Source organism: Pavona decussata, unplaced genomic scaffold (genome assembly GCF_977016875.1).
Source record: "Pavona decussata unplaced genomic scaffold, jaPavDecu1.1 SCAFFOLD_102, whole genome shotgun sequence".
NCBI classification, from domain to species: domain Eukaryota; kingdom Metazoa; phylum Cnidaria; class Anthozoa; order Scleractinia; family Agariciidae; genus Pavona; species Pavona decussata.
The window spans coordinates 7,177,765-7,201,367 of NW_028145517.1; the positions used below are offsets into that span (position 1 = coordinate 7,177,765).

Consider the following 23,603-nt stretch of genomic DNA (forward strand, 5'->3'; position numbering starts at 1 on the left):
ATATGGATGCCGACAGGAATTTGGTCAACACCAATTACTCCGTCTACACACCGGCTACACACGCACTAAAAAGAAAGAACGTACGCACGGTCGGGTTTATATTTAATTTTGGCCGCTGCAGTGACAGCATTCAAGTCGGCCAGTCGATTTTTCAATACCTGTAATTTAAGCAAGATTAATAAACGTACTACTGTGAAAAAATGGTTTGCTGGAGAGGAATCGAACCTCGGTCTCCTCGTCTTCTCATGCGCCGAAAGAGCTGGACCGAGCAGCGACGAAGTCAGCTGACTGCCAGAACACTGACTTTGAGAAAGTTTTATAATCGGAACTTACAGGGAGGGGTTCACATTTCAGCGCATGTCAATGAATCTAAATGCTTTTCTCTCTTTCTTATCAACTTTATGGACTTAAAAATCCCACTCACATGTACTTCAGTAATCACATTCTATAATTAGTCCAAGCAAAATGACTGATGACCAAAATCCACAGAAAATGCTTGTGGATTGGGACTCATATTGTCGATATTGAATTTAGCGTTGACCCGGCGTAGGATTTATTCCACGGTTGATGTGTTCACAGTTATTTGCATACGAAATAACGCAATCATATGAAAAAAATTACCACCCGAGTTACCTATTCCCTTCCGCCTGAAGGTTCATAAACAACGGAGTCTAATCAAGAACACACGCCTTTTCAGCCGGAAAGGCCTCTACACTCGCCGGCCACAATAGTTTGGAGCATTGGCTGTCTTACCTCACCAAACAAAGAGAAATTAAGATTCTATCGGGGGCTTTCTTTTCTCGTGGGGTTTAAGAAATAAAAGTTTCTGCTGGCAGGGTGCCATTATGTTTGCCCAAAATTTACTTTTTTTGCCTCTCGCTACGAGAGAAAACATTACCGTACAATTCAAATGTTTGCACTCTTTTAATCCTCTAAGCCCTAACAGTGATCAGCATCAAATTTTTCCTTGAAATCTCAATGCTTATTCAACCACTGAGGTCATGAAAATTCACCCAAGGTGAATTTTCTTTTATACAGTACTTTTAAGGAAAGTATTAAAACAAGATAGTATATTTTATTTAGGGGTTAAAGGGTTCAGTAACTGCTTCACAAGTCGCCGGTATTATGGAGTGTTTTCACATGACGTCACGGCGGCCATGTTAGTGTCCCAAAACAAAGAAATGGCAGCCATGTTGGTGTCCCAAACTAAACCTCTTGGGATTGAACACTATTTTTATGCAAATACTTTCTTTTGTTTCAGTAAACCAATATGGCCGGTAGTCACGTGAATGAAAACGCTCTATACCATCCATAACATTTATTCCATTGCGCATATGCCACACTGACTGATTCAAATCCTAGCAGTATGCAGGATGTTTGTCCCATGAACCTAGTCCAATGGCCTTTGCTCCCACGAGTCTCCTGTAGCTCAGTGGTAGTGCATCCGATCTAGCAATCGGAAGGTCTTAGGTTCGACTCCTGATAGGAGCACTCGGATTTCCTTTTTCCGAGTAGCCTGTGTCATTCAATCAAAAAAAAACTTTCTCAGCTTTCTCGTCAAAACTGTTTACAATACACGGTCACAAGTAATCATGAAAGTTTGTTTTATCCACATGAGACTGCAAATGTGGAAGTGAAAACCGGAAGCTCTTCGCCTGGAGAGAAAAAGCCTTTCTTTCTTTTTAAAGGAATTGACGTGTTGGAATTTGGAACAGAAACTTTTTGCTAAATGGAAAGCCAGAAACATATTTAGTCAGAAGTACCCAACGACCCTTTTAGAGAAAATTAATCGTATGTTGCACTAAACACTAGCTGAGTGTCCCTACGTCAGTCTTGGTTACTATAAATTTAACGTTGCTATCATGGGCGAAAACTGATTCTATGTAGGCGGTTAAACAGATTGGCTATTTCCCGAGGATTTTCAGCTGAAGATCTTATAAACGGCGTACGATTACCTGGGTCAGTAGATGCACTGGCTGATAATGGCATCGAGACTCGATCAAGAATTTTATGCGATTTGGAATTCACCATCAATATCGACAAAAAACGCTTTGGGTTTGTGTTAAGGTCGGACTCGACGGAACCAAGAAACTATCAAGGCTGTTCCGTAGCATGCGCTTAACCGTTTTGCGCAAGTTCTTTAACTTCTCCCTTAGGTGGCTCGAGGGAGATAGTTTTAGCTTTTGTCTTATAGATTCCTTATTAAGTATGACACCAGACATCCAAGGTATGGAATTCCGTCCCTTAAGCCTCTTGGTCTGTATATATATTTAGGGACCGCTACAAGAAACATGTCTTTCCATTGATGCCAGTCAGTATCTATATATATCGTCATTGGCTATGATCGCAGAGAGGTTAATTGCTGACAGAGCCGTACGCAGACCCTCAAAAATCGTAGACAAATCTCAGGGTTTTTGGTGGGGCTTTTATAAAAGCGTTAGACTGGAAAATAATGACGCTGTGGTCTGTAAAACCCCCCGTATCTTTTGGAGACAATATATCGGTTACATTAACACGGTTCCGCACGCTCGTGATTACAAGGTCACTGAGTATGTTGTTGCCACGAGTGGTTTTTTTTATTAAGTTGTGCATGTCAAGAGGTGGTCGTGAAGAGTTTCAATAAAGGCCAGTTCGTTAACACCCGATGCGCTGTCAATGGAGTCCCAGAGGATGTCTGGCAAATTAAAATCACCCTAAATTACCATATTGTCGAACTGGTCACAAACTTCATGCAGAAAATTATCGAATACATCCATCCAACTTGGGTCTTCATTGGGTGGTCCATAGCAAAAAACAGAATAAAATTGTTTGACCAGTAAGTGTCGTAATTTCGGCAAAAATGATCTCAAGCTGTATCAGCTCGGCTTCCAATTATGGTTACGAAAATCATAAAATCATTAAAGACTTTGACAGCTTTGAAGGACCTCCTTTCAGAGTTGCTGATATTTTGGTTCAACCATGTCTCATTGATGCATATAACGTCAGTGTTTTCGGCGTACACCAGGTCCTGAAAGCGATGGAGGTTACACACGGATTGCCAGTTTGTTGTGCTGTCTTTGCGATAACTTTTAAGCTTCTGGCATTCATCACGAGGCAATTGATCTTACCAGCATTCGAAGCAGAAACGGGTCCAGGGTTAGGATTGATGTCACCAGACATCAAGAGGCCAAAGGTAGCATCTGAGTTGCTGTAGTAACAAACGTGGCACATTTTCATTACATGGCACGGTAATAAGTGTTGGCTTATAGCCAAAAACAGAAAAATGGCAACATCTTTCACAGAGCTCCTCGAGTGACGACCTGATTCCCTTAACAATGTCAACAATCCCTCGAAGGAACAATCGTTTTCGGGAAAACGGCAATAAAAATTGTAAGAATGAAATAAGGTAAAAGGAGTCCAAGACTACAAGTCGTTTGACCACGAGTCATCCTTCTGTCATTAGCCCGTGCGCATGCTCAAACCCTCAAAACGTACCACATGGAAGACAAAATGACTACATTGTCATATATATACATGGCTGAATCTTAGTTTAAGTCAGTAAGGTGGAACTGAGGTGCCAACGAAAGGGATCTGTCTCATATGGTCTAGGGGCCGACTTATCTCTCCCTCACTGTCTTGTCGGAGACAAGGTATCGGAACGCATCGCGGAACCATCTCCAGCTGGCATAAGCGAACCGCGGGCCGAAATCTCGTGGTGCATCGTCATGGTACAACGCTCCGGCAAAGCGTCCAGAGGTACCGCTGCTGGCTGTATTTTTCTCTCTTTTTCAGCCATTTTACTATTAAGGCTGGCAAGTCGCCCGAAGACATCGTAGGGAAAGAAGCGTTTCATTCACGTCTCTTGTCATGCACTTGTCAAATTGTTGACGGGTATTTTGTATTGTTCATAGCCTTTAAGCCAATTCTGCACATTAAACACGTTCCCTTGAAAATATAACATTTCCTGGCGCACTACTTGCCTTCAGTGTCATTGGTAAAGACGGCGTTAGAGCGAAAAATCAAATACGATTTTTTACGAGCCAGACAGGGGTCCTGACAGGCAGGAAAAACAAACGAGAAATTTTTTACCCAGCTAAAACCAGTGTTTTATTATAAAATCTTAGCAAACTACTTATATTTAGAAACGTTCCAACCAGTTAACCGTCTAATGTATTCAGTTCCCAGCCAGCTCTATTCCAGCCTGCAGGGCGGGTTTTTAGTTGAGCGGCCCCATCAGATACTCCTGTTTAGTAAACAGGCAATAATCGCTCTTTCCGAGTATGCCTGTCTCTCTCACTGAATAATGACAAAAGTTTTTCCATTGCTTCCCATTTATGCTGGAAATTAAATTTTGCTGAAAAATTGATTATGATTTGTCCCTCCTTTCAGAAGTCACGTAATATTGTTCCCTTGCAAGTCTAAAAACAATTTCATATTTGACGAATGCATAGGCTCCGACTTTACTCCCCGAGAAGAAACAGCTGGACGCGGGTGAGCGTGGGCTCCTTTCCCGAAAAGTGGCTGGTAATCGAGCCACACGAAAGTTGCCATGCCAAGTATTTTGTGCCGTTTTGACCAAAACAAAGCAATATCTCCGTGATAGTTACCCTCTGACGTGTTGGTGATTCAAACAAAATCTCCGAGCAGAACCTTGACTGCATGGGGTTTCCGCTTGTTTAAAATTTCAAATTTTAAATTTAAAATAAAGTGTTGGAATTTTTCAACTTTGATTTGGTGCGTTCTAAGGAATCGAAGGGTTACCGAGTTTGGTCAAAAATTTCAACTTAAAACTGATGATCGTCACATCGTTGAGCATGACCATTAGACTACTAGATAGACTTTCTAAAAGTCCTTTACAATATTTTTCCTGGTTGGTTATACCTTTTTAAAGACCTCGCGCCTTCGTTGAAGCTCACTTCGCTCGCTACGAAAAACGTTTTTATGTGACTATGTCTTATGAGGTCAAGTTGTAGCAAGTCTAACTACTAGACTATTTGAATTTGTCATCATAAACACATGGCCTACACTCTTGCTAAAATATATAATTTTTATTTTATTTATGCAGTTTCCAAGTGGCCCCATTTTAAACGGGGCTCATTTAAAAAGCATATAGTGGATATTTGTTGATGGTAACACGCAGTCTCTAGCCACACCAAGGCGGTTCAAATAAGAAAATATTCGGGCAAGAGACAGTCAAAATGAAGCATGATTATAAGGTGTACGTTCTATATTCAGTCGCTCTCGGAAATCCTAACCTGGGTGGTAGGTGCTAGAAAGGCAAGGACTGGGGGAGGGGGGGGGGGGGGGGGGAGAGGGATCACACGCGCGCGCTACGCCAGCGGGAAGAACGCGAAGCGCGAGGGAAGGAAGAGGGAAAGAAAGCCTACCATTTCTCTTAACTGCGGTCAAACGTAAAAATAAAAAAAGGCCGTTAAAAATTACGTTTTTCATTTGAGAGCTCTAAGATGCTAAGTTTTTTGTGAGTATGAGTTTACTCAATCGTTTTATGATTTGCTGAGAAAGTTTCAAGTTTTTTTAAAGTGAATTTTGTGCACACTGATCAGCACTGTGTGCCTGTGTTGACTGTTTGAACACGTGACAAACTTCACTTAAAAAAAGAAAAACTTGAAACCCTTTAGTAGATCATAAAGTGATTTAGTAAACGAGCAGACTCCCAAAAAACTTATGGTTTTGAGCTCTGAAAGTAAAAACTTTATCGTTGCTCACGTTTCTTAGTTTTTTTACGTTTGACCACGTTAATCACTTCTCCCTGTTACGCGTTACCTTCCTAGCGCCTGCCAAGCAGGCGAGCAAAGCATATACTCCTTTCCTCAGTAGACAATATTGTGATATAGCTTCTCATGCAGTCGTTTTTAAGGAGTCGTTCTCTCCAAAACGCGCATGCGCAGTAGGCTATCGCGAACAAGACTCTTCCAATTAGAGTCTCGGACCTCGGCGCTTGTGTAGTTTGCTTTGCCTTTTTTATTGTTATTCAACAACCTCGTCCCAAAGGTCTTCTTCCTATGCTACATTGGAGGTAGGATCGATCATGATCAACAGGAACTTTTTGGAAATTGAAAGGTCACGATACCTGCTATTTTCCAAATTTTCCATTTGTACACCGAAAACGAGCCTGTTACAGCCGCTCTCAGATAACAGAGCCTGCGAAAGACTAAATCAGAAAGCGAACGCGAAAATTCACCACCTGTTCCATAAAAACCAAAGATTTAATCCAGGTTTTTAAGTTCATTTGGCCACTGTACGCGTGCGTTTAATTTCCGCGTTCGCTTTCTGATTTTCAGTGACCTTTCGCCGGCCCTAGTGAAACAGGCTAACCGAAAACGAGACCCTAGGGACGAGGGTGTTTGTACTCAGTTTTAATCTAAGAAAAGTCCGGAATAAACTAGACCCTGAAGTGTTGAGCGCAGTTAAAACTGATATTTGTCACTATACTTAGTTTAAGCCTCAAGGCTCCGAGCTCTGGCGTGCTATTCCATAATTCTAGCATTTTCTGCCAACTTTGGTGAACGTATGCTTGAGAGTATATTATATTGGATTCTATAGCTAAAAGAGAGATTTAATCCGGGTTTAGGTTCATTTGCCCACTGTATGTGTCGTTCCAGTCTATATTATCTAGCAAAGGATCGAAGGACGCTGACTCGGCTAATAGCAGGCTCAGCACTTGTTCTTCCGCATCTCCCAATGGATCGTTTGGTTCGGCCCAGCCCGAAAACGAGGCTCCACTGTCTTGAACGTTTTGATCACCTAAATGTGCGGGAAAAAAGTGTCGTCATAGTTGTGGAAACAAGGGGTGTTTACCATTTACATGGAAAACCAAGACTTTCCAATTGGAAAATCAAATGGTATGCATCATTCCATTTGGAGTATTTCTGAAATTATGTGCTTCTGGTCAAAGTGACGCATTTTTGTTACTCCTTTTGGGATTTACAGCTGATGTTCATACATTTTGCATGTTATCCATCTTCTGTTAAGACAAGCTAAATCATTTCGTATTTATGCCGAAAATCCGGGTGGTTTGCGTAAATGGTAAGCACCCAAGTTCTTAATGATCTGTTTCAACTTATTTTTTTAATTAAAGCAGTGAAGTCTATGAAATCCGCTAACAGTCTTTGTTTTAATTATTTTCTCCTCTCTCGATTCGCGTAAAATAATTTTCATATTTGTTCGACCTTGCCGTGCTTTACAATTTTTACTAGCCAAAGTGGCTGGTAAAGAGCAAAACGTACCAGCTGAAACTTTATATTTACTAGTTTGAGGCTAGTTGGCTATCGTTATAACTTATTTTCGAGTGATCCTACGTGGCACGAGGCGCTACAATTTACAAATGTCGCACCTGTTTGTCGCGAAGTTCCCTCCTGTGCTGACTCCGACAGCATGGCCCGGAGTCCCCCGCCTGCGTTGTAGGAGGGAGGAGACCCATGTGAGACCGTAGCTTGCTGCTGCTGCTGCTGCCCCGCCACCGCTGCCTCTCTTCTTCTTTGCTCTTCAAACATCTGCATCCTTTGCTCTTGTTGCTGGATCAGCAGCTGCCGTCTTTGTTCCTAAAAAGTGGAAACGGACAAAACCACCGACATTTTACCTCAAGCCGTGCAACGTAGTTTGTTCTCTGAAGTACACTATTCATTCATGTGGTTCTATGGATACACTGTAAAATGCTCCTCAAACACAATTTCTAATTTACATTACTGCGCTACACGTAGAAAGTCCGCACTCCTAATACAGATTGGAGTCGAGATTGTATGGGACGAGGTTGATTGAACGAATGGATCTTGGGACGCGTATCTGGCACCCCCGCAGATTTTGCAGGGGCGGATGACATCATCACCAACTTGCAAAGGAGAGAGAGCCTGGGATCGAGATAATTAAAAGCACTCCCTAATCTTTGGTTTGTTACTGGTATGTATGCGGTGTTATTTTAAAAACTATACAAATAAGAATAGAACCTCGTTTTGTTGGCGTGCCTCACATTCATTTTACTCCCAAAATAGTTAGATTAAGCTTCACATTTTTTTCTGGCTTACACACAGAAAGTTAGCCACTGTGTGCGGTACTCAACCAAGAATTCCAACCCCGTAAAACACAGGACGAGCGGCTGTATGTGCAAATTATGAAGACGGATGCAAGCAAATGAGCAAATTAGAATCCAAGTTGCTCCACGGTAATAGATCCTTCTCCAAAATGGCGGATACATATTTGCATGAGTTAAAATTCAACTAAATGAAAAACTGATACCAGCACTGGAAAGAGCGCCTTTACTTTAGTAACCTTGCAAAGTTTAAGCATATTAGGTATTATATCAGCTTAAGAAATGCAAGACGAAATTTCACAAATTTACAGACGTTTGTATGACTGGGGGTATACGTCATACCCCCAGTCATACAAACGTCTGTAAATTTTTCATTTTTCAACTTACATTTTCTCAGCTGATATTACACCTAATATGCTGAAACTTTGCAGGGTTACTAAAGTAAAAGTGCTCTTTCTAGTGCTGGTATACGTTCTTAATTTTAACTTATTTGAATTTTCGGCCGCCATTTTGGAGAAGGGTCTTTTTTTGGCTCTCTCGTTTTGAACATAAACAAAAAACCCAAACACTCAAAAAAAGAATCAAATATCTAATGAACACACCTGATGTAACTGCAACAGCTGCTGTTGTTGTGAAAGGAGTGGATTATAAAGAAGCTCTTCGCCTTCGAGTTTCTTATCTTGTTTACTTGCAGCAGAATTGGAAGAGCTTTCGTTGTTGGACAGCCCCCGCGGAGTATCCAACATCAATGAACTCAGCTCATCTGGAGAAAAGTTGGAGAAGTAATCACTCTTGGACTTGGAGCCAGTCCTTTTTCCCGATGAGCTGAGCTCGTGCGAGGATCCCGAGGGAGATCCCGTTGATGTCGAAGCCATGTTCCCGTAAGGCATGAAATTAATCGCGGCTGACGAAGATGGAATCTGAGAACCTGCCATCATGTTCATAGATACATTTCGCGAGAGTTGCTGTTGAAGCTGTCGTTGTTCATTTTGTTGTTGCTGCTGTTGTTGCTGCTGCTGTTGATGTAATGTAACGCTGTAACTTGTAGTGGTCGATGTCACACGCGGCATCCCTAAGCCCGAGGGATCCCGTTTTGAATGCTGCACCAACCCTGTTCTTTGTTGTTGCTGCTGTTGCTGCAGCGGTCTCCGTTGATTCTGTAAAACAGACAGTTGGCCCTGCTGCTGCTGTTGTTGTTGTTGTTGTTGCTGGAAGGCGACTTCGTTGTTATGAGGATACGCAGGCGGTGGTACCCTCTGAAGCTGCCCTTGACTGCCTGTACCCAATGGATACTGCGCTGTACTGGGCTGAACAGCTTGGGGTGTAGCCACAGAGGGTGCTTGCCCCAGCTGGTCTGGTTGATTTCCTTGGACCTGCTTTAGAAGTGTCGTTAATGTTGTCGCCAACTGCGGCTGACTCTGGAGTGCGGACACCACACCTAATAACATTTGCATGAGTTGCTGGTTTTGTGAAGAGTCCGTCATCAGCTGCGCGACACCTTCGGAAGCGGGAGCATTCATTTGAGAATTCTGCTGCTGCTGCTGCTGCTGTTGTTGTTGTTGTTGTTGCTGGGTGAGAAAATTAGGTGCTACTGCTTCAAGTTGCGGCATGCCGAATGCTATACCAGATTGACCATTTGATGTTTGACCCATACCTGTTGGACCTGTTGACGATTGAGAAGTGCTTGCTCCACGAGTTGCAATGTCCATGTTCAACTGTGGAGAGCAAGATATTTGTTGCGATTGAGTATACGTCTGGCGAAGGGCCTGGGGCGAATCCATAGCACTGTACGAGTACTGGGACTGAATCATTTCTTGTCTGTGCATGGACTGGTTCGGCTGAACGCCGAGTTTGCATGACGCGTCGTGTGACATGTCGCGTGACGCTAGTAACGGTGCGGACAAAGAATTAGTTGTTTCGGTGACTGTCGCCGCGCGCTGGTTTTCACCCGGAAACGGCTGTCTAACACCCTGATTTGTCACAGTTTGATTCGGGCCAAAAGATTGCCAAGATCTTGGACGCGCAACAGCCATCGCTTGTTGTTGCTGTTGTTGTTGTTGCTGCTGTTGCTCTGCTCGTGAGCCTGTGGACACGGCTTGTTGCCACACCGGTCTGGGGCTCATGCTACCCCGCATCACCTTTGAACTCGTTGAATTCGTTTGAGCGGTCCCGACTCGTTTCAAGCCCGTCGCGTTGCCTTGTACCTCCTCAATGTGAACGTGCTGTTGGAGGTTCAGAGGAGAATCTACCGATATCAAAGGGACCGGAGCCGCACCCAGCTGTTGCTGTTGTCGCTGCTGCCCCTCATTGCCAGCATACATTGCATATGCAGCCGAAGCGCCCAAACTCTCTGCTGTATAATTCTCCGATTCCTGCGCCGGAGACTCAGGTTCTCTACTGGGTGTTGCTTTCTTCACCTCGCATACTGTCTTCTCCGTCAGCTCCTTGTAATGATGCTGGTAGCGCATATCAGAGCTTTTCATTTGCATTTCTAAAGTGCGAGTGATGGATTCCAGAGTCTGTTCCTGTTCCTGGCGTCTCTCAGACAAGTCTTTGTTTCGCTCGATGTAACCTGAGCACGTTTCTTGGAGTTTAATTGGATCAACATACAGCTGCGACTGAAGGTTGAGTATCATCTGCCGCTGGATTTCTTGGAGTTGAGCTTTCTGTTTGGAGATGGCTTTCATCAGGATGGTGTGCTTGTCCACTAGTTGGTTCTGGAGCATACGCTGAGCCTCTCGGAAATTATCGAGTTCTTCAACGGTTGAAGGCAGCTCCTGTGCGATAAAATACATTTACAAATTGTCAGATAGAGCGGTTTCTAATTGACTGTCGTAAAACCAAAACCAAAGTAATTACCCCGGCTCATCGCAACAGATGTAAGCAACACAACGAGCCAATCAGAATTCGAGGCAAATACATGTAACTGGCGCCAAGCGCGGGAAAACGCGTGCAGCCAAAACACCATTGGTTTTGGTTTGGATTTCCATTGGTTGAGAAAGTGGCGCGAGTTTTGTTAACCAATCACAGAGCGTGTAGTGATGCAAAACCAAAACAAACGCGAAATTACTTTCGACACTCAAGTAGAAACCGCTCTCAGAGTTAAGCTTAAGAGGAAAGCTAAGCTAAGAGTTAATTGATAAGGTAATTTCGTCACCGTGAAGGGATTCGAGTGTTGCCTTTTCGAGCGTTAGCCCTTCGTCAGAGCGAACACTTTTTTGGACGACGTAACTTAAATTTAGCCTCGCTTTCACTCAAAGGCCAGGTTACTTAGCGCACAATTTTTCTTGGTTTGTTTCATACATAGCCCGCGCAGCAAGAGTTTCCGTGGTGGTTTTTGTGCGTTTTGCGCTGTTTGACCGTGGCGACGAAAGCGAAAAAAAAAAAAGAAAAAAAAAAATGCGCACGACCCAATTTCTGCGTGGTCAAAAACTGAGAAACGCACAAGACTCCACGAAAATGCTTGCTACGTAGGCTATATCGTACATGACATGTGTCGCATACTGCTTGGATCGGCGACGTTGAAAGTGTCGTGAGCAAAAAAGAGAGAAAGAAAGAAATCCAGGACTGAGCTTCAGAACACCACGACACAGATCATTCTTTCTGTACCACACATCACATGTTTTGTCGTCGAACATTTAAATTTAGTCTGACAGCCTGTTACGCAAACTTTGCGGGCGTTTAATATAAGTTTTCCGTGAATGAAGGTTGAATGAATCGGCGCTCATTTTTAGCTTTTAGCACTACAAACAAATTCCGGCCTTACTCTGTGTAAGGACCATTAAAACTCCCAGATGACGTAAAGTAAGGGGTCATGATATCCCACAAAATGAAGGAATGAAGAAAAACCCGTAAGGTTCTTACACCAAGGTAAACCCTAAATATAAATGCTAAGTTTTGTCACGAGTTTTTGCCGGGTCGAAAGTTACATGTGCGGAAGTCGGACATAGCCCATTTAAACTTAGAAAGTTTGATAGCCAGTCACAGCACGTTTAAACACTCTGTTTATATATATTTAAGAACGTCTAATTCTGGAGCTGAGGCTGAACGTTCTTATTTTTTGGCAATTTGAGCCAGAAAAAGTTCCTAAGATGTTCTTAAGTTACTTGTTACAGTATTTCAATAAATCTATGCGGATCTGAACAGAAAATAAATTCAGCCTAAGTTCAACACAAAATGAGATGTTTACCTATGTACCAGGCATGCGATAAGAAATTCATTGTTCATGTTAAAATGTGCCGCTTTATCATTTGGGTCAATTGGACTGTAAAGACTGAAGTTTAACATGTATTATTTTATCCGTTTTTATATTGTTCATTTTGAAAACATTTGGTCAAAATAAAAATGTTCTTTACTGACTTTCAGCCTGGGTAATGTTCTTAGTACGTTCTTAAATTTTAGCTAATCTTAGTCTCAACGTTCTTATACGATACATACAAAGGATTCTTCTTGATCTGTCTCTCGGGCTTCACCCTCGCTTCCGCCGCCGCCTTGTACTTCACTCGCAATTCTTCTGTCAGCTGGAGGAACTACATTACTATCGCCTAAGCAAGAAAATAAAAGGAAAAAAAAAATATGGGCTTTGTTAACGTGCAATTTTCAAATATTCCATCAACACAGCCTTCGTCAGCTGTTTAACATAATTACGTACAAATAATTAGAAAAGCCTTATCATTAGCCGAAAGCAAGGCCAATTCACCCCAAACAGTGAAAAATATTTTAAAAAAAAACAAAATTGACATTGACGGTGCATATTAGTGCAATTAATATATTGGTAGTGCAAAACAGCACAATTAAATACGACTGCTAGTTCAAGGGCAGCTGGATACAAAGAAACTCCTTCAGACAAAACAATGGCAGATGAAAATGAGACGAATTAAATGCAGACTTTACAAGTTTTAAAGTAGACTCGAACAACACAAACAGAAAAACATAAAAAAGACTAGAAAACATTTATGGAGAAAATCAGTATATGGAGAATGTGAGATAAATACAACAGCCATGACTGCAGCGCCACCGAACGGTTCATTCATTTCGGTGGATGTCTGTTCGGAAGGCCCGTCATTATCGCCTCAGAAATTCGGATTCAGTTTGGACGAAAATCTCAAGTTTTCTTCGGCAAAACGTCAGCTGAAATTTCGCAATGTTGGAAAACTTTTTCCGGCAAATAGAGAGCTTAAGCAACGACGACGGCAACGGCAATGACAACGCCGCAAAACAGTAGGTTTAACGAGCAAAAACAATCGCTCTGTACGTGCGTTTTACATTTTGGTGCATTTCTTTGCCGTCCTCTGCAAAACAACAACGTGAAATGACCACATTTAAGGTTTTGTGGAGAACGCCAACGGACGACAGTGAATTTTACATTTTCTTTCTAAACTTGTACGCCACTCCTACCAATTTGGTTCCTGGATAGTTCGCTATTTTCGTGAAAGTTGAGCGAGTTGAAATAATCGCGAAGTAGCATAAATGAAATAAAGATATATTTTCAGGTCACGTTTTCGTTGCCGTGGTCGTCATCGTTGCTTAAGTACCCTGATAATATCTCGTTAGAAATGCGAAATATGGTCAGCTTGGCTTAGCAGCTGGTAAATTTCGGGAAATAATATCCCATTTCCTAAAACTTTCTGCATCTTAAATTCCCAGCTAAAGCATCCGAAAAGATTAAACTGTATTAGTACAAATTTACGAGCGTTCTATCACGAACATTGTTCTATTATTGGCTACGCTACTCACTATCTATTCTGTTTTATTATAAATCTACAAGCATTCTACAGTATCACGAATGCCGTTCTCTGATTGGCTACGCTACTCGCTATCTATTCTGTGATAGATAGTGAGTAGCGGTTTTCAACAAAATGGTGGCCGCTTCGCCGCGTTTTCGAAGCGTCTGCGATAAGGATATAGATAATTTGCTTGTTTAGTTTTGAACGACTTGTAGATTTATACTAAAACAATTAAATTATTCGCTCTCGATTTCTATGCATGATAGCTGTTTCGGGCTGCGCCCTCATCAGCTATTATGCGATAGAAATCTCGAGCTCATAATCTAATTGTTAAATAGATAGTGAGTAGAGCGAGTAGCCAAATAGTGTGCGGTTGTCGACAAAATGGCGGCCGCTACTTCGCATTTTCGAAGAGTCTGTAAAGAGGATTTTAAACGACTAGTAGTTTTATGCTAAAACAATTCGATTACTTGTTCGCTCTCAATTTCTATGCGTGATAGGTAATTCGGGCTTCGCCCTTATCAGCTGAACACGTGTTAGAAATTTCGAGCTCATAATCTAATTGTTAATTAGCTTGCACAAATATGTCTTTAAACGGACACAAAACGCCTTGGGAACACAGCAGACAACATTTTACGTACTCTGCTTAAATGTTCTCGGCACATTTTAGGATTTCACCCACGGACTCAAAAGTTAGAACCACCTTGCACAACATAATAAACAGCACCACCGGAAAGTACTGCTCAGTAGCATTCATTTGAATGGTCACATTTTAGGATTTCACCCACAGACTCAAAAGTTAGAACCACCTTGTACAGTATAATGAACAGCACCACAGGAAAGTACTGCTCAGTAGCATTCATTTAAATGGTTACATTTTAGGATTTCATCCACAGACTCAAAAGTTAGAACCACCTTGTGCAACACCAATACTCGCAGATACTCACACTAAATTCAAATCATTACAAAAATAAAGGAAAAAAGTTCTTGCTCCCAGGATGGCATTTATCAAAACAGAGGTATACTAACGCACTAACCAAGGAACACCAATACCACATACCTGTTTTGTCAGGAGGCGTTGAATTCTGCTCCCTTCCGGGATTCCCACGCGCGACACTCGTGGAAGCCACGATGAGGTTCGTGTCCTCGGCCCATTTGGCTAGAACCATCGCGTTTGCCTCCTGAGAGCTGTTAAACTTTATAGCAGCTTGGCGAAGCGAAGAGAAGCGCGAAGGCTGCCCTTCTTGGTCTGCTTTCACTACTGATGTTTCTAGGTTCTCTCTGTCTCTTAGTGACTTTGTTCCCTCGTCGGAACTGAAAAGCAATGTTACTCTGTTTCACGTAGCTCCCATTTACGTTTTTTCAAAAACCTATGCCTGATAATTTTCACTTAGCTCTAAGTAAGAGCTGCACAAAAGCTCTTGTTTGAATGCTCACATTTGAGGATTTTATCTACAAGCTAAAAAGTAAGAACCACCTTGTACAGTATAAAAAACAGCACCACAGGAAAGTACTGCTTACTAGCTTTCATTTGAATGGTCACACTTTAGGATTTCATACACAGACTCAAAAGTTAGAACCACTTTGTACAGTACAATAAACAGCACCACATGAAAGTACTGCACTAACCTGATCATTTTAGTGCTACTACAGTAGATTTCAGGTTTGGAGTTCCAGTGATTGAATGTGATGTAACTCCTAGTCCTGGCCCAGGTCCACTGGCCGCTCTTGATCCGCAGGCGGTAACAATCAGTTTTGCCTTCACCGTATTCCATGACTGCAAATTTGTCATACACACTGCATTCAGTCTCTTGATCAATTACTTTTAGAGTGGTTTCCAGTCGAGTGTAGTAAAACCAAAACCAAAACCAAAGTAATTACTCTGGCTAATCGCAACAGATGTAAACAACACAACGAGCCAATCAGAATTCGAAGCAAATACATGTAACTGGCGCCAAGCGCGGGAAAACGCGAGCGGCGAAAACACGATTGGTTTTGGTTTTGATACCCATTGGTTGAGAAAGTGGCGCGAGTTTTGCTAACCAATCACAGAGCGTAGCAATGCAAAACCAAACCAAACGCGAAATTACTTTGGACAGTCAATTGAAAACCGCTCTTACTAATTGCGAGGAAATTAGATTTGAAATAAGATGTACAGTAATTGGAAAACAAATGTCCTCAGTAGCTGAAATCAAAACCCCGAAAGAAATGCTGCCACAAGAATTTTTGTCCTCCCTACCATGTAAAGGTCTAACCAGATGACAGCCAAAGACAGCACCTTCTATTTTCAGCTAATATAACTTAGGCCCCATTCACACTAATGCGTTTTCAAACGAAAACGCATTCTTTTTTATACTTTTCGCCTATCATCCACACTAAATCGTCCGAAAACGCCGATGAAAACGGAGACTTTCGAAAACAGTTTCAAAAGTGGAGACTTTTGAAAACGCACCGTTTTGAAAACGCTCCGTTTCTAGTATAGGCGAGTGAAAACGGTGACGCAAAAAGCGTCACACGTCATCGGTTCCAGTCCAAATCGGAGCAACTGAGGAGCAGCAAGATGGAGGATGGTTAACACATGCACAATCCCAGGTCCCAGTGGTTTTCATCGTTTTCGACCGTTTTAGTGTGGAAAAGATACAAAAACGCTAATGTGGATGAAAATATTTTGCTTCGTTTTCGCCGCGATGAAAACGGATACTTTTGAAAACGCATTAGTGTGGATGGGGTCTTAAAGACCAAGGTTTTGTGCCATCAGGAGACACAACCTAGACCTCCTAATTTATAAACTGATACATGTTTGAAGGATGAACTTACGTAACTCGTGCGCTTTGGAATAAACTGTCAGATCGTCATGATGGATATAGTCATAAATAGAAGTGCCAAGAACTTCAAAGGGGAGGTACCCAGTGACGGAGATTGACCTGAAACAAAAAAAAAAAAAAAATCAATAAAAAATACTGAAGTGGATACGATCATAACAAAGTGACTTGGCAAAAAGGGCAATCCAGATTCTTGAACCCAAAAGTAAACTTGACTTTAATGATAAAAACTAGCGATGTTGTGTCTTGTTGTCATTTTATCTCTTATTCCGCGGCATTTGAAGTTAGTACAGAAAGCGATTGACAATGACCTCAGAGGGATCGAAATGTGAATGAATGAATGAATGACTGACTGAATGAATGAATGAATGAATGAAGGAAGGAAGGAAGGAAGGAAGGAAGGAAGGAAGGAAGGAAGGAAGGAAGGAAGGAAGGAAGGAAGGAAGGAAGGAAGGAAGGAAGGAAGGAAGGAAGGAAGGAAGGAAGGAAGGAAGGAAGGAAGGAAGGAAGGAAGGAAGGAAGGAAGGAAGGAAGGAAGGAAGGAAGGAAGGAAGGAAGGAAGGAAGGAAGGAAGGAAGGAATGAATGAATGAATGAATGAATGAATGAATGAATGAATGAATGAATGAATGAATGAATGAATGAATGAATGAATGAATGAATGAATGAATGAATGAATGAATGAATGAATGAATGAATGACAACTTTATTTATGTGTCAAAGTAAAAGACCAGCCGAAGGAAAAAAATCCTTCTACTTATTGGGGACAGTCAAAAGAAAATACATGAATTAAAAAAATAAATACTAAAATATAAGTCGTACTTCTTTTTTATCGCTAGTTTTTATTGTTAAATGCCCATCGAAGAAACTTCTTATAAGAAACTTGACTTCCGTTACTAAAATCCAAAAACTAACTATGACTCATAAAATCCACAATCTAGATGAATACTCCAGTTGAGATCTAAATTCACACGCTTGAGAGTTTGGGCCATTCTTGAAGAAAGGCTTTGAAAAACGTTTTATTAATATTTCGCTGGTGGCTTTTTTTGCAAATTAATCTACTCTCCACACCAAACTTTTCGAAGATAAGATTACTCGATTAAACCATGTTTGTTTTTTCCCCAGATATTTTATCATGGAAAGTTCAGGTGATTTCTCAGTTTTCTTTTTAACAAAAATAAACGATCTCCAGAATCAGTCACCGTAATTGAAGTGGTGCGTGAAAAAAGACCCTAAGTGACCATTGATCTCACGTTAAATTCTCCCTCCTTTTACAAGGCAACACAAGGTAATTTGGAAGGTGAATCTAGCAGCTTATCAGAAGTCACTTGGAGAGCGATGTTCTTTGATTAAAATTAATCCAAAGCTGCATGCAAATATTCAGGTATTTTTTGAGTGAAATGAAAAATCGGCCTACACGTAAAATTCAACATAAGAAGGTTACGCTTTCAGCCCTTCAAATATTGTATGTACTGTACATGTACCATGGTCTAAACTCACTTGGGATCAATGAACAGGAATTTTCCGTCGAGACTGTGCCGTGAGGTAAAGTCATCCTCATTGCAGTCGCACTCCACTGCTCTGGTGAAACCGGGACGGGCTAGCATCCCCACCCCTACCATAAAAAGGGAATCGGTTGAATCCCCGAGAGGGGCGAGGGCAGTGACCCCTTGTCTTGAGCTTTGCATGCCTGGAAAGATAAACACTGCGGGTCAGTTATTAAAAGACAGTTTGGACGGTGTTTAACAAAACTACGTTCTAAGCCGTTTTCAATTTTGCCAACAGTCATATCTAAACATTGTCTGCTGCTGACGGTACCAAGAAGGCCTGCATCCCAGACTAGAAAACTATTATCTACTTAAAATAAAACACTTATAAACAGATTTGGAGGCCCACTGATTGTCTTAAGCCGCGGCTTAAGTTAGACTCTGTTTAAATAACTGGCCCTGTGTTTTCAAGCAACGATTAAGGTGTGCAAAGGACGTTGTTATTCTTGTGAAAGTTTTAATCATATACTCCTGTGGCTGTTTTGATAATTTTATTTGTGACCCTATTTGCAAAAACCCGTAGAAAAAGCATTGAAAACGCGTCAAAAAATGCGTTGCAACGCATTTCAATCCGTCTTAGAATGTTTTCCAATGAGCTGAAATCATACATTTTTATATTTTTATCTATTTTTGTTGTTTATACTATGTTTCTCTTTGTATATTCGGTTTTTATAGGAAATGCATTGTTCCATGTTACGCCATTGCTAGTATAAATTCGAATCACAACTGACGGTGATTGTTGAATGATCGAAACATGCTTTGCTATAAACTCAAAGTGGTCGTCCATTTTTTAAAAATAGTAGCTTGTCTGCTTTGATCAAGACCTTTTGGATTTACAATACTATTTGTAAACCTTGCAGAGCGTTATTCATGCCTTTATTAAAATAAAATAGAAATTGTTTACAATGTAAAGTACGCTTTTAATTTGCTGGATATTTAAATGTAAAGTATAAACGTGAGCCCGAAGAACTGCATCTCATAAATCTAAGATTTTGATTACAAGGATGCGGGATTTAACAGAGCAATATTTCGTTGTTTATTACAACAACATCATCAGGCATTGATCACAAATAGAAAAGGCTACAAAAAAAAAAAAAAAGAAAAAAAAAACGTACACTAGTGATTTGAAATAAGAGTTATGTTAGAGTTCAGATTGGGCGTACGATGTTTAATCATTACATAATTGTAATTTCATTGTAATTAAATGCGTTCCATTTAAGTGAAGTTTCCGCTAAATCGGAAAACCCTATTAAAAACATTCCTTCATGCGGAAGTCAATTAAAGGAGAAGTATCATGGGGGTTTTTACCTCTTTTGTTAAAAATGGTGAAATAAGACCTCCATTTTGCTACAAAATAATTCTAGAACAACGAGAGGAGAGAAATCAACTCAATTCTTGACAGGAACTACTCGTACTCTGTTCTAGTGCAGTTTGCAAAACATTAGCCTAACATTTTTCAAGTTTCAATCCATTCCGGCCTACTCTGTCTCTGACCAGAGGCACTAAACAACAGTTTTATTGCACTGGGGTGATAGTTTGTAACAAAAACTAGACAATTTTTTTTGTTTCTGTTGTCAGACAAACATTTTTGGGTTTTGAAATGACATCAAATTTGGTGATACTTCCCCTTCAACCCGGGCGGGAGAAAATGGAGCATCTATTTCTGGTGTAGTTACTTCGAACTTAACGAACTAGAGGCAAAGGATATGCCCAAAATTTTATTTCAAGTCAGACGAGAGAGTGCAAAGCGAGAAAACTTCGGTTCCACAACTACGCCCAGTCTTCATCGTAGATGGGAACAGCCCAAGTTTAAGGGAAGCCCATTGAAAGCATCCCGTTAACTTACATGTATGGGAAGGGATTTCTAAACGGAGGTATACTAAACTGTTTACTTTTGAGTTTTATGTTTCAGTCGGAAACTTTGACCAACGGACTTCTCATGTTTCTTTTGAAATCTTTTCAGAACTTTCTAGAAATAGGCAACTGGTCTGTGGTTCCAGCTGGTGAACATTAAAACCTTTGTACACCAATACCTTCTAAACCAACAGAGTAAACCACGCAAACTTACTACATGCCTTTTTTCCATGGACAAGGGAGTCGCATAAATGATCTTATTATCTATCGGCAGCACTTAAAAACCTCTCACCTTTTCTTTTGTTGTCGGACACTTTCTTCATCCAGTGATCAAAGAATCCCACACAGTGAATATCTTCCTCTCCGGCTGGGTTGCCATCTTTTCCTCTCACTAACATGCGGAAGTCGAGTCTCACACGACAAGGATTGTTGCCCAAGGAAGCATGTGACAAGCTGTTCACGGGCATGGGGCAGGGCGAGCTAACATTTCCTGTTGGGAATTCATTTATTATTATTTAATTAATTTGTTCAACGCACTGCGATACATACCTCTTGCTAACTGAGTTTGAGGTCCGGACCAAGTTCAGCCATAAAGCAATGGGAAAAAACGAGGATCCGCAACTTACAGTACGCACCGAGAAAACGAGCTCAGTAATATACAGTATTTATCATATCTCTGAGGTTAATCGGGAAATTTTCAAATTTAGCGGGCCACACAGTGAAATACGGCCCACATCGCGCTAACTAACTAAGAGATATAATAAAGGGTGTATAAAGAAAGCTTCCAGGCACACTAGATCAGTAACATAACCACTGCAAAATTTCAAATATAAGCTCTGAATACAAGCCCTCGGCTTACGCTGCATATTTTTTAAATCAGAAATTTTTGGGTAGTCTTCGGAAATCTATGAAGTCTTTGAGTAATCTCCGGCTATCTTTGGAAGGCGTTCGGTGCACTTTGGCGATCTTTGCAATATCTCGGATGACCGTTGGCATGTCTTGGAGTTTCTTCGTACTAATTTTTCGGAAATCATTGTAATTTGCACTGAATTTTCTTTTTTCTGCACTGAATTACTTTTTTTCTGCATCGTGTTTCCTGAAAACTGCATTTCTCTTGACCAATCAGAATGAAGAAAATTTTCCATGCATATTAGGTGGAGAGTTGAAAAGCATAGTGCTAGCCGCTACCTATTTCATCGCACTGGTCTGCTATGTGGTTCCTGCCTTGAGAGAGTACTTCCCTCTTGATCCTTTCTCTATCGTCAGGGTGTACTACATCAAAGATCCTCTTACCAAGCAGCTCTTCCTGGATAATGAGAAAAATGTAGGATTAGCGTCTGTTAAATGCATTAAGGGGGGATTTCACCTAAACGCCATTTTTCCGCCACTTGACATGGCTTTAATGGAAATATCTCGTTCACGTTTCAAGCAATCCAAAAACTCTATCATCATCCCATGAATCTGTGTTGTGGGGTGTTTTGTGAGTTTTTGGGTATATTTGGGAGGAGATCATTTTTCTAGAATGATTGGTTAAATTACGAGAAATAAGGAATATTGAAGATTTAGTGAAGTTTTAAAATTAAAAATTTGTAGTTAATAATTAATAGACGGACACCAAAGTTAGTCCACTAGCAACCTGGGGTGCTCTTGCATGGGTACCAACTGTCTGTTGGTGTTCCAATAATCATTTCTTTCTTCTATCCCTCTTAAGACCTCTTCAAATTTCATTCAAATTTAGGTGAAATCCCCCCTTAAAGTATCAGTTCTGGAAACATTTACAAGGCTCGAAACAACGGCCGATCAACTGACAATGTCCACGCTTGACCAGGCCAATTCTTGGATGGCCAGACTTTTTGTCAAGTGACATATGCTGAATTCAATAGACATCATAATTTTGAGCTTTTTTACAAAATTATTACACTAAACATCATTCCTGTTTATGTAAAAAAAATAAATAAATAAAATAAATAGATAAAATGAAATTTAAAAAAATTACAATTTTATAATGATTTAAACTGCATATTACAGAACATTAGAATTACAAATGAAGAATTCTGATTGGCAACTGCAACTTCTTAGCACGTAGAACCATTAAATCGCCATCAAATTTTCGTATGACTCAGTAAAATGGCAGAAAGCAGGGTGTTTATCTATGAAACACAGGCTGGGTACAAAGAATTAGGTCACCTTCTAGGTAAAGTTATAAATGCAACTGCAAATTAAACAGCTTACAGTGCTTGTGAAAATAAAAGTTACAATTTGTATTCATTGCTTCACGTGTAACTTAAGGTGGCTAGCACTGGTTTTCATCACTTTGCTGCACTTATACTTTGACAGATTAATAGGACCACTCTTTATCACTTCATACAACAATAATGGTATCAAAAACATGCCTCGTAAAGATTTTGTGAACAAGTTATGGTCATTTTCTTGACATAACAGGTTACCATAGCAACAGTATGACCACTTAAAAACACCCCTAATTTTACCTTTATGTGGTTATAACTCAAAAACAAGCTCACTGATCCTCATTGTTTATTATGGAACTGTAATCAGCATATTTAGATACAACTTTTTGCAAAGTTTAAAAAAAATTCTACTATAGGGATTAAGAGCCACCTTAAATTTTAGAAATATTAAAAAAAAGAAACTTAGTGACAGGACTTCCCAGTTACAAATGTAACTTATAATATTTTAATCCTCTAAGGACCACACGTGTGAAGATTGCTACCATTATACCTTCTTCAAGCCAAGGAGATCTTCAACGCTGTTAGAAACAAAGACAAACTCTCCACAAGGTGACAAAACCAGTAGGAAGCCATTAAGAGCCTGGTAATAAAAACAAAATAAATAAATAAATAAATAAAATAAATCACTTTATTTAAGTGTCAATGTATTTAGCGCAGAGCACTAATTGGGGACACTTTTCAGATCGAATTGGAATTTAGAAGTGTTGGTTTTTGAGGAGAGGGGAAAACCAGATTACTCGGGGAAAAACCTGTCAGAGAAAGGATGAGAACCAACAACAAACTCAACCCACATATGACATATGCCAAGTCCGGGAATCAAGTCTGGGCGACATTGGTGGGAGGAGAGTGCTCTCACCACTGCACCATCCCTGATCCCCCTAAGACATGACATTAATACATGTACGTGTAAATAAACAAATAAATAAGTATTAAAATAACTTAACATCTTACATGTACATAATTAACGAATACACTGTAGAGATTAAAAACATGTAACTGTCAACACATGTACATGTAAATGTAGGCAGACTGCACCTCAAGTTTAGAGGGCCAATTAAGGAAGAATTTTTTATGAAAAAGTCACGAAGTTGAGTCTAGAGAAAGGATAGTAACATACTTGCTGAACACTAATGTAAAACTCATTTATTTTGAATTGCCTCACAAGCTAACGGAATATGCAGGAAAAAAAATAATAACAACAACAGATGCGAAACAAGTGCAAGAAGAGGGAGGGTGTGACAGGAGGTGCTGACCCCTATAACTAAGAAAGAGAGACAAAAAATAAATGAAAAAAAAGTTAATGAGAACCAAGAAAAATTAATAATAATAAAAAGATAATAAAAGATGTTAAATCAGGGCAGTTTGTAAGAAGGTAGTTTA

General features: G+C 40.5%; 1 protein-coding gene across 1 annotated transcript in view; it reads right to left on the reverse strand.

Annotated features, from left to right (window-relative positions):
• Window positions 1–5,006: 5,006 nt before the first annotated feature.
• The window catches only part of LOC146471994 (uncharacterized), a 36,644-nt gene continuing 18,047 nt past the window's right edge, over window positions 5,007–23,603 (reverse strand). The window contains exons 5-15 of the mRNA XM_085120558.1: window positions 22,714–22,803; window positions 21,163–21,280; window positions 20,267–20,464; window positions 18,074–18,263; window positions 16,570–16,676; window positions 15,382–15,529; window positions 14,813–15,066; window positions 12,464–12,570; window positions 8,629–10,803; window positions 7,334–7,541; window positions 5,007–6,744 (exon numbers count right to left, since the gene is read on the reverse strand). Of these exons, the coding sequence (XP_084976684.1) occupies window positions 6,557–6,744; window positions 7,334–7,541; window positions 8,629–10,803; window positions 12,464–12,570; window positions 14,813–15,066; window positions 15,382–15,529; window positions 16,570–16,676; window positions 18,074–18,263; window positions 20,267–20,464; window positions 21,163–21,280; window positions 22,714–22,803 (3,783 nt within the window). The 3' untranslated portion in view covers window positions 5,007–6,556. The remainder of the gene's footprint in view (window positions 6,745–7,333; window positions 7,542–8,628; window positions 10,804–12,463; window positions 12,571–14,812; window positions 15,067–15,381; window positions 15,530–16,569; window positions 16,677–18,073; window positions 18,264–20,266; window positions 20,465–21,162; window positions 21,281–22,713; window positions 22,804–23,603) is intronic.